Genomic DNA, 12,240 nt, shown 5'->3' on the forward strand with positions numbered 1-12,240 from the left:
TATGTCCCTTTTCCAAGGACTCCTTAATATATTCCCGCATAGCAGCATGTTCAGGCACAGATAGATTAAATAAACGACCCTTTGGAAACTTACTGCCCGGAATCAGATCTATAGTACAATCGCAATCTCTGTGCGGAGGTAGTGAACCAAGTTTAGGCTCCTCAAAAACGTCACGATAATCAGATAAAAATTCCGGAATCTCAGAGGGAATAGATGACGAAATGGAAACCAAAGGTACGTCCCCATGAGTCCCCTGACATCCCCAGCTTAACACAGACATTGCTTTCCAGTCGAGGACTGGGTTATGAGATTGCAGCCATGGCAATCCAAGCACCAACACATCATGTAGATTATACAACACAAGGAAGCGAATAATCTCCTGGTGATCCGGATTAATATGCATAGTTACTTGTGTCCAGTATTGTGGTTTATTACTAGCCAATGGCGTGGAGTCAATACCCTTCAGAGGTATAGGAACTTCCAGAGGCTCTAAATTAAACCCACAGCGTTTGGCAAAGGACCAATCCATAAGACTCAAAGCGGCGCCAGAGTCGACATAGGCGTCCGCGGTAATAGACGATAAAGAGCAAATCAGGGTCACAGATAGAATAAACTTAGACTGTAAAGTGCCAATTGAAACAGACTTATCAACCTTCTTAGTACGTTTAGAGCATGCTGATATAACATGAGTTGCATCACCACAATAGAAGCATAACCCATTTTTTCGCCTAAAATTCTGTCGTTCGCTTCTGGACAGAATTCTATCACATTGCATAATCTCTGGCGCCTTCTCAGTAGACACCGCCAAATGGTGCACAGGTTTGCGCTCCCGCAAACGCCGATCAATCTGAATAGCCATTGTCATGGACTCATTCAGACCTGTAGGCACAGGGAACCCCACCATAACATCTTTAATGGCATCAGAGAGACCCTCTCTGAAATTCGCCGCCAGGGCGCACTCATTCCACTGAGTAAGCACAGACCACTTACGAAATTTTTGGCAGTATATTTCAACCTCATCTTGCCCTTGAGACAGGGCCATCAAGGCTTTTTCAGCCTGAATCTCTAAATGAGGTTCCTCATAAAGCAACCCCAAAGCCAGGAAAAACGCATCCACATTGAGCAACGCAGGATCCCCTGGTGCCAAAGCAAATGCCCAATCCTGAGGGTCACCCCGGAGCAAGGAAATTACAATCCTGACCTGCTGTGCAGGATCTCCAGCGGAGCGAGATCTCAGAGACAAAAATAATTTACAATTATGTTTGAAATTCTGGAAGCGAGATCTATCCCCGGAGAAAAATTCAGGTAAAGGAATTCTAGGTTCAGATATAGGAGCATGAATTGCAAAATCCTGTAAACTTTGAACCTTCATAGCGAGATTATCCAAACCAATAGCTAAACTCTGAGGATCCATTTTAATCAGGTGAAATCAGAACCATTCAAGGATTAGAAGGAGAGAGAGACGAAGGCTGCAGTAAGCAGAGATGCAAGTGAATCAACTAATGAGCAAACTCAGAAAAAAAAAAAAAAATTCTCTGCAGACTTCTTTTCTCTCCTTTCTTCTGCCAATTATTTTAACTCTTGGCCGGCCAAACTGTCATGGTTCTCAATGGCAAGAGACCGTAGTAAAGCATACAAAAGGACTAGCTCTTGGAAGATGGGAACTCGAGCTGACTGTGAGCTAAACCTACCGCACAACTAACAGTGGCCGGGTAGCGTGCCTACGTTTTATCCCTAGACGCCCAGCGCCAGCCGGAGAACTGACTGACCCTAGCAGAGGAAAATACAGACCTGGCTTACCTCTAGAGAAATTTTCCTCAAAAGGCAGACAGTAGCCCCCACATATATTGTCGGTGATTTTAGAGGAAAATGACATACGAAGTATGAAGATAGGTTTAGCAAATTGAGGTCTGCTTACTAGATAGTAGGAAGACAGAAAAGGGAACTTCACAGTCAGCTGAAAACCCTTTCAATACACCATCCTGAAATTACTTTAAGACTCTAATATCAACTCATGACACCAGAGTGGCAATTTCAGCTCACAAGAGCTTCCAGCCTCAGAAATATTCAAAAACAGAGAACTGGAACAAAAATGCAAAACAATCTTAGGACTACAAGTCCAACTTAGCTGATAGTAGTCTAGGAGCAGGAACATGCAACAGAAAGGCTTCTGGTAACATTGTTGGCCGGCATAGAAATGACTGAGGAGCAAGGCTAAATAGAAACTCCCACATCCTGATGGAAACAGGTGAACAGAGGAGATGAAGCACACAAGTTCAGTACCACCAGTAACCACCGGGGGAGCCCAGAAACCAAATTCACAACATTAGAATCTTATCTCACATCTTGATCTATAACCCATTGCAAACACTCTCTACATCCCTATGCTACAACTAATTGACTCAGGACTAATAAAATACTAAAGGTACCATTACGCTAAACGACTTACCAATGATCACGACCAGCGATACGACCTGGCCGTGATCGTTGGTAAGTCGTTGTGTGGTTGCTGGGGAGCTGTCACACAGACAGCTCTCTCCAGTGACCAATGATCAGGGGAACAACTTCGGCATCATTGAAACTGTCTTTAACGATGCCGAAGTCCCCCTGCAGCACCCGGGTAACCAGGGTAAACATCGGGTTACTAAGTGCAGGGCCACGCTTAGTAACCCGATATTTACCCTGGTTACCATTGTAAAAGTTAATAATAATAATAATAATAATTTTATTTATATAGCGCCAACATATTCCGCAGCGCTTTACAACTTATAGAGGGGACTTGTACAGACAATAGACATTACAGCATAACAGAAATCACAGTTCAAAACAGATACCAGGAGGAATGAGGGCCCTGCTCGCAAGCTTACAAACTATGAGGAAAAGGGGAGACACGAGAGGTGGATGGTAACAATTGCTTTAGTTATTTGGACCAGCCATAGTGTAAGGCTCGGGTGTTCATGTAAAGCTGCATGAACCAGTTAACTGCCTAAGTATGTAGCAGTACAGACACAGAGGCTATTGACTGCATAAAGTGTATGAGAACATGATGCGAGGAACCTGATTATGTTTTTTTTTTTTTTTTTTAAATTTTAATTAGGCCACACAGGGATAGTTAGGTTAATGCGTTGAGGCGGTAGGCCAGTCTGAACAAATGCGTTTTTAGGGCACACTTAAAACTGTGGGGATTGGGGATTAATCGTATTAACCTAGGTAGTGCATTCCAAAGAATCGGCGCAGCACGTGTAAAGTCTTGGAGACGGGAGTGGGATGTTCTGATTATTGAGGATGCTAACCTGAGGTCATTAGCGGAGCGGAGGGCACGGGTAGGGTGGTAGACTGAGACCAGAGAGGAGATGTAGGGTGGTGCTGAGCCATGGAGTGCTTTGTGGATGAGGGTAGTAGTTTTGTACTGGATTCTGGAGTGGATGGGTAGCCAGTGTAATGACTGGCACAAGGTAGAGGCATCGGTGTAACGGTTGGTGAGGAATATGATCCTGGCAGCAGTATTCAGGACAGATTGGAGCGGGGAGAGTTTGGTAAGAGGGAGGCCGATTAGTAGAGAGTTACAATAGTCCAGACGAGAATGAATAAGTGAGACAGTAAGAGTTTTTGCAGAGTCGAAAGTAAGAAAAGGGCGAATTCTAGAAATATTTTTGAGATGCAGATAAGAAGAGCGAGCCAGTGATCGGATGTGGGGGGTGAATGAAAGCTCAGAATCAAGGATGACCCCAAGGCAGCGGGCATGTTGCTTGGGAGTAATGGTGGAACCGCACACGGAGATGGCAATGTCAGGCAAAGGTAGGTTAGTAGAGGGAGAGAACACGAGGAGTTCAGTTTTTGACAGGTTAAGTTTCAGATAGAGGGAGGACATGATGTTAGAGACAGCGGTAAGACAATCACTGGTGTTTTCTAAGAAGGTCGGAGTGAAAGCAGGAGAAGAGGTGTATAATTGCGTGTCGTCAGCATAGAGATGGTACTGGAAACCAAATCTACTGATTGTTTGTCCAATAGGGGCAGTATACAAAGAGAAGATGAGGGGGCCTAGGACTGATCCTTGAGGAACCCCAACAGTAAGGGGAAGGGGAGAGGGGGAGGAACCAGCAAAACATACAGTGAAGGATCGGTCAGAGAGATAGGAGGAGAACCAAGAGAGAACGGTGTCCTTGATGCCGATGGAGTGGAGCATAGTGAGGAGGAGCTGATGATCCACAGTGTCGAATGCTGCGGAAAGATCCAAGAGAATTAGCATGGAGTAGTGACCATTAGATTTAGCTGTTAGTAGGTCATTAGAGACTTTAGTGAGGGCAGTTTCAGTAGAGTGTAAAGAGCGGAAGTCAGATTGAAGAGGGTCGAGAAGAGAGTTATCTGAGAGATAGCGGGTAAGACGGGAGTGGACCAGGCGTTTCAGGAGTTTAGATATGAAGGGAAGATTAGAGACAGGTCTATAATTAGCGGCACAGTTTTGGTCGAGGGAGGGTTTTTTAAGTAATGGATGTATGATGGCATGCTAGGGTTAGGGGTAGGGTTAGGGTTGCACTTAGGGTTAGAGTTGCACTTAGGGTTAGAGTTGCACTCAGGGTTAGGGTTGCACTCAGGGTTAGGGTTGCACTTAGGGTTGCACTTAGGGTTAGGGTTGCACTTAGGGTTGCACTTAGGGTTAGGGTTGCAATTAGGACTAGGGTTGCACTTAGGGTTAGGGTTGCACTTAGGGTTGCACTTAGGGTTAGGGTTATACTTAGTGTTGCACATGTTATTTATTAACTATTTTGTGTCACATAACTCTCTGTTTTAACAGAATAAAAATTCAAAATGTGAAAATTGTGAAATTTTCAAAATTTTCGCCAAATTTCCATTTTTTTCACAAATAAATGCAAAAATTATCGACCTAAATTTACCACTAACATGAAGCCCAATATGTCACGAAAAATCAGAACCGCTAGGATCCATTGAAGCGTTCCTGAGTTATTGCCTCATAAAGGGACATTGGTCAGAATTGCAAAAAATGGCCAGGTCATTAAGGTCAAAATAGGCTGGGTCATGAAGGGGTTAAGCGGGGATGGGGGGTTTGGGAGAGAGCATTGGAGCTGGACCTATATGGGGGAAGACAGAGCATGGAGCTGGACCTATATGGGGGAAGACAGAACATGGAGCTGGACCTATATGGGGGAACACAGAGCATGGAGCTGGACCTATATGGGGGAAGACAGAGCATGGGAGCTGGACCTATATGGGGGAAGACAGAGCATGGAGCTGGAACTATATGGGGGAACACAGAGCATGGGAGCTGGACCTATATGGGGGAACACAGAGCATGGGAGCTGGACCTATAAGGGGGAACACAGAGCATGGGAGCTGGACCTATATGGGGGAACACAGAGCATGGAGCTGGACCTATATGGGGGAACACAGAGCATGGGAGCTGGACCTATATGGGGGAAGACAGAGCATGGGAGCTAGACCTATATGGGGGAAGACAGAGCATGGAGCTGGACCTATATGGGGGAACACAGAGCATGGGAGCTGGACCTATATGGGGGAAGACAGAGCATGGGAGCTGGACCTATATGGGGGAAGACAGAGCATGGAGCTGGACCTATATGGGGGAACACAGAGCATGGGAGCTGGACCTATATGGGGGAACACAGAGCATGGGAGCTGGACCTATATGGGGAAGACAGAGCATGGAGCTGGACCAATATGGGGGAAGACAGAGCATGGAGCTGGACCTATATGGGGGAACACAGAGCATGGGAGCTGGACCTATATGGGGAACACAGAGCATGGGAGCTGGACCTATATGGGGGAACAAAGAGCATGGGAGCTGGACCTCTATGGGGGAACACAGAGCATGGGAGCTGGACCTATATGGGGGAAGACAGAGCATGGGAGCTGGACCTATATGGGGGAAGACAGAGCATGGGAGCTGGACCTATATGGGGGAAGACAGAGCATGGAGCTGGACCTATATGGGGGAACACAGAGCATGGGAGCTGGACCTATATGGGGGTGATTGTTGGTATATTGTTTTTGTAGGGCTGTATATATATCTATTGGTATTTTACTAATAGCAATTTGGAATCCCTACGAAACAATGACGTCAAGAAAGAGAAAAATTGACTCGGAGTGTAGGATATTCAAAGAACAGTGGACTTATGATTACTTTTTCATGCAGTACAAGGAAAGAGCTGTGTGTTTGATATGTCAGAATATAGTGGCTGTGTTTAAAGAATACAATTTGCGTCGACACTATACTCAACATAAAGATAAATATGATTGTTTGGTTGGAGATGTAAGAAAAGATAAAATATTAAAACTGAAACATTCATTGACAACTCAGCAAAATACTTTTGTGAAGCAGAAGCAGCTAAACATTTCATCACTGCGAGCAAGTTTTCAAGTCGCCAAGCTAATAGCGTGCACTGGCAGGCCATTCGTGGAGGGAGAATTTGTTAAAGAGTGCCTTCTTTCTGTCGCCAAAGAGATGTGTCCAGAAAAGTCAGACTTGTTTAGTACAGTTAGTCTTTCAGGATCTACAATTACACGAAGGATTGAAGAAATGGGAGACAATTTGCATCAGCATTTGCAAAACTCTGCAAGAAAACTTTCCTATTTTTCCTTGCCACTTGACGAGAGCAATGATGTTCGTGATTCTGCACAACTTCTAATTTTTATTCGTGGGACGAATGACAATTTTGAAGTCATGGAAGAGCTTGCTGCAATGCAAAGCATCAAAGGAACAACTACAGGAGAGGATATCTATGAAAAGCTTTCCCAAACTGTGAAGGATTTGGAGCTAGACTGGGCTAAACCAGCCAGTGTGACAACTGATGGTGCGCCTAGCATGGTGGGGTCTAAGAAAGGAGTAATTGCTCGCATTAAACAAGAGATGGACAAACGTAACCATTCTCATCCAATAGCCATACACTGCCTCATCCATCAGCAAGCGCTATGTAGTAAATCACTGAAGTGGGACTCTGTTATGAAAATTGTGGTATCTTGTGTTAACTTCATTAGAGCTAATGCACTAAACCACAGACAATTTCAGGAATTTCTGTCTGAGCTAAATGTTGCCTATGAAGATGTTCTGTACCACACAGAAGTCCATTGGCTGAGTCAAGGCAGAGTTTTGAGACATTTTTATGACTTGCTTCCACAGATTACAGATTTTATGCTGTCAAAAAACAAAGAAGTACCAGAGCTCAGTGATGCAGAATGGAAATGGCACCTCGCCTTTCTGACAGATGTAACAGAGCTACTCAACAGTTTAAATGTGCAACTTCAAGGAAAAGGGAAGCTCGTCTGTGATATGCACTCACATGTGAAAGCATTTGAAGTAAAATTAGGCCTCCTTATCAATCAAGTGAAGGAGGAAAATTTCTGCCATCTCCCCTTAACTCAAAATCTGTTAGCAGAAAAACCCATGGTTGCATTTCCAAAGGAAACATGTGTGAATTCACTGGAAAAATTGCAAAAGGAGTTCCAATTCAGATTTAAAGAGCTTCATCTCCATGAACAGGACATACAGCTTTTCCGTAACCCATTTTCTATTGACATTGAAAATGTGGATGCAATTTACCAAATGGAACTGGCTGAACTGCAGAATTGTGACTCTCTGAAAGACGCATTCAAGTCAAGCAGCTTGTCTAACTTCTATGCATCTCTCCCCTCTGAGACCTATCCTAATGTCAGGAATCATGCACTCAAAATGGCAACCATCTTTGGCAGCACTTATGTTTGTGAACAGACTTTTTCCAGAATGAAACATCTGAAATCTCCAACCAGATCTAGACTAACTGATGTGCACTTGCATCACTTGTTACGGCTAGCAGTGACAAATATGGAACCGGACATTGACCACCTCATCAGTCAAAAGCAGGCCCATAGTTCCCATTGAAATAATGGTGAGTTTGTTGATTTAAATTTACTAGTTCTTTATTTTGAATATTGTATTTCTTCCCTGAATGTTTTTTTACTTTAAAATGAGATATGTGTAGTGTACATAGGGATTTTCACAGTTTTTTTTATAGTCCGTCCCTCCAACGGTCTGAGGAACAGTGAACTGGCCCCCTGTGTAAAAAGTTTGGGGACCCCTATGCTAAGGATTTTGACACAAGTGGCACAAGATGACGTTACATATGTTCCATTTAACCATTCTACTGTTTATTCATGTGGCTAGTGTTATGATATGGTACTAATATTGGTCAATTTTAATATGTTAAACAGTTTTGGTATCCAAGGTGATGCGTCATATGCACTCCTATCAGGAAGCACCATGTCACTATTATAACTAGCCAAACACTGTTATTTAGACATCTATTTTATACATGCAGTCCTATCAGGAAGCACTAAGCCACTAATATAACCAGCCAATCGCTGAGGTTGAGACATCTGTGAAGTGGTATGTCCCGATATCCAATCATGTCGCGCCAGGTCATGATGACATAACTAATGACGATCGACCAGCTGATTGATGCATGAATGTCAACGCTGGTCCTGATTGGTATCTGGCAAACATAGTATCGCTGGAGCTTTACCTATGATAGTGTTTCTTATGACATATAAGGTGTTTTGATTGCTAGTAGTAGTAACTGCTATCATCACTTGTGGTTAGCTGAGTTTTACTTAAGTTATTTCCTGCAATAAGATACAGTACATGTAATTGCATTGACGTTATTATGTATAGCACAGAGGTGATATGCTGGTGCTTCTCAGAAAATTAGAATATCATCAAAAAGTTAATTCATTTCAGTTCTTCAATCCAAAAAGTGAAAATCATATATTATATAAGTCATTACAAACAGAGTAATCTATTTTAAGTGTTAATATCTGTTAATGTTGATGATTATGGCTAACAGCCAATGAAAACCCAAAAGTCATTATCTGAGTAAATTAGAATACTTTATAACACCAGCTTGAAAATGATTTTGAAATCTGAAATGTTGGGCTACTGAAATGTATGTTCAATAAATGCACTCAATACTTGGTAGGTAGTGTTGAGCATTCCGATACTGCAAGTATCGGGTATCGGCCGATATTTTTGTGATATCGGAAATCGGAATCGGAAGTTCCCAGTGTATGGTTCCCAGGGTCTGGAGGAGAGGAGACTCTCCTTCAGGCCCTGGGATCCATATTAATGTAAAAAATAAAGAATTAAAATAAAAAATATGGATATACTCACCCCTCCGGCGGCCCCTGGACCTTAGCGATGTAACCGGCAGCCTCCGTTCCTAAGAATGCAGTGAGTTTAGGACCTGCGATGACATCGCGGCTTGTGATTGGTCGCGTGAGCGGTCACATGAGCGGTCACATGACCAATCACAAGCCACGACGTCATCGAAGGTCCTTCACTCGCTCATTCTTAGGAACGGAGGCTGCCGGTTGCAGCGGTTACAACCAGGGCGCATCAGAGGGTGAGTATATCCCTATTTTTTATTTTTATTCTTTATTTTACACATGAATATGGATCCCAGGGCCTGAAGGAGAGTTTCATCCTGGAACCATCCAGGATCACTTCCGATATTTGTGTCCCATTGACTTGTATTGGTATCGGGTATCGGTATCGGCGATATCCGATATTTTTTGGATATCGGCCGATACAATCCGATACCGATACTTTCAAATATCGGAAGGTATCGCTCAACACTATTGGTAGGGCCTCATTTTGCATCAATTACTGCATCAATGTGGCGTGGCATTGAGGTGATCAGCCTGTGGCACTGCTGAGGTGTTATGGAAGCCAAGGTTACTTTCATAGCAACCTTCAGCTTGTCTGCATTGCTGGCTCTTGTGTCTCTCATCTTCCTCTTGATAATACCCCATAGATTCTGTATGGGGTACAGACGAGTTTGCTGGCCAGTCAGGCACAGTGATACTGCTGTTTTTAAACCAGGTATTGGTACTTTTGGCAGTGTGAACAGGTGTCAAGTCCTGCTGGAGAATGAAATTTCCATCTCCAAAAAGCTTTTCAGCAGTGGGAAGCATGAAGTGCTCTAAAATTTCTGCACTGACTTTGGTCTTGATAAAACACAGTGGACCTACACAAGCAGATGACATGGCTCACAAACCATTACTGATTGTGGAAACTTCACACTAGATCTCAATCAGTTTGGATTGTGTGCCTCTCCACTCTTCCTCCAGATTCTGGGACCTTGATTTCGAAATGAAATGCAAAATTTACTTTTATCTGAAAACAACACATTGGACCACTGAGCAACAATCCAGTTCTTTTTCTTCTTGACCCAGGGGTAAGACACCTCTGGCTTTGTCTATTATTCATGAGTGGCTTGACACAAGGAATTCGACACTTGCAGCCCATGTCCTGGATATCTATGTGTGGTGGCTCTTGAAGCAATGACTAGTGTTGAGCATTCCGATACTGCAAATATCGGGTATCGGCCGATATTCGCTGTATCGGAATTCCGATACTGAGTTATATTTTTGCGATATCGGATACTGGAATCAGAAGTTCCCATAGTGCAATTATGCACTATAATGGAGTGTGGGCGGTGCGTGGGCGGAGGCAGCGTGTGTGTGTGCGGGCGGGGTCTGTGCGTGCCTGCCGCTGCTCTGTGCTGCCTGACAAGGCTCTGTGCAGCGTGCCGAAGCTCTGTGCAGCATGCCGGGGCTCTGTGCGGCATCCCGGGGCTCTGTATGGCATGCCAGGGCTCTGTGTGGCATGCCGGGGCTCTGTGCAGGGCTCTGTACGGCATGCCGGGGCTCTGTGCAGCGTGCCGGGGCTTTGTGCGGCGTGCCGGGGCTCTGTGCGGGGCTCTGTGCGGTGTGCCAGGGCTCTGTGCGGTGTGCCGGGGCTCTGCGCGGCGTGCCGGGGTTCTGTGTGTGTGTGCAGGCACCATCCGATGGGACTACAAGCAACAGTGACAGTGATTGACACATTAGCCAATGATGGGACAGTGTTAGTCCCATCATCTGGCTAATGTGTTGAATGTAAAACAATGCTACATACATACATCATACATACTACATACATTGTTGTGAATTCCGTTCTCGGGCTCCCTCCTGTGGTCATGACTGGTACTGTGTGAGTTCTGTTCTTGGGCTCCCTCTGGTGGCTTTGAGCTATACGGCTGGTCTCTAGCTGGGCTCAGCTGCCTCGTTTTCTGCTAGTCTGGCTCCTATTTAACTCCACCTGGACCTTTGCTTGTTGCCTGCTGTCGTTGTATTCAGTACTGGTTCAGATCTCTCTTGGACTTCCCTTGTGACCTGTCTCCTTCTGAGAAGCTAAGTTTTTCTAGTTCATGTTTGCTCATTATTTCCTTGAAAATGTTTCTCAGTATACGATGAGTTCAGTCCAGCTTGCTTATATGTGATTTCTTCGCTCGCTGGAAGCTCTGGGGTGCGGAGTTGCGCCCCTCACATCGTGAGTCGGTGTGGGTTTTTTTTTTGCATTCTCTGCGTGGATAATTTTGATAGTATTTTATACTGACCGCACAGAATCCTTGCTATCTTCAGTCTATTTCGAGTTAGTGGGCCTCATTTGCTAAATCCTGTTTTCATTCCTACGTCTGTGTTTTCCCCTTAACTCACCGTTATTATTTGTGGGGGGCTGTCTAAAACTTTGGGGAATTTCTCTGAGGCAAGTGAGGCTTAATTTCTCTCTAGGGGTAGCTAGTTTCTCAGGCTGTGAAGAGGCGTCTAGGTTTTCAGGTACGCTCCACGGCTGCCTATAGTGTGTGTCGATAGATCAGCGTTGCGGTCAGTATAATTCCCACATTCCTAGAGCTTGTCTTTATTTGGTTTACTTAGCAGGTCAGTTTTGTGGTCCTTGCCACCAGGATCATAACAGTACAGCAGGCCCGTAAAGTGTTAATGCATCGCAGAAGAGTTATAAGAGAAGTCCTGAGTTCATTTTTTTTTCCTTTGCAGTTTGTCTAGCTTCTCTCCTCCCCTTAATCTCTGGGTGGTTCAGAATTCAGTTGCAGATATGGACGTTCAGAGTCTGTCCTCTAGTGTGGATCATCTCACTGCAAGGGTGCAAAGCATTCAGGATTATGTAATTCACAGTCCTATGTCAGAGCCTAAGATACCAATTCCTGAGTGTTTCTCTGGAGATAGATCTAGGTTTTTGAACTTCAAAAATAATTGCTAATTATTCCTTTCTCTGAGACCTCGTTCCTCTGGTGACCCTGTTCAGCAAGTTAAAATTATTATTTCTTTGTTGCGTGGTGACCCTCAAGATTGGGCATTCTCCCTGACGCCAGGAGATCCTGCATTGCTAAATGT

The 12,240-nt window shown here is 44.4% G+C and overlaps 1 protein-coding gene across 1 annotated transcript; it reads left to right on the top strand.

Annotated features, from left to right (window-relative positions):
- Positions 1-6,091: 6,091 nt before the first annotated feature.
- On the top strand, positions 6,092-7,894 carry LOC143795801 (general transcription factor II-I repeat domain-containing protein 2-like). Its single transcript, XM_077281022.1, has one exon. It carries the CDS (start codon positions 6,092-6,094, stop codon positions 7,892-7,894), a length of 1,803 nt encoding a protein of 600 aa, XP_077137137.1.
- The last annotated feature ends 4,346 nt before the right edge of the window (positions 7,895-12,240 follow it).

The sequence above is a fragment of the Ranitomeya variabilis genome, chromosome 1, assembly GCF_051348905.1.
Source record: "Ranitomeya variabilis isolate aRanVar5 chromosome 1, aRanVar5.hap1, whole genome shotgun sequence".
NCBI lineage: Eukaryota > Metazoa > Chordata > Amphibia > Anura > Dendrobatidae > Ranitomeya > Ranitomeya variabilis.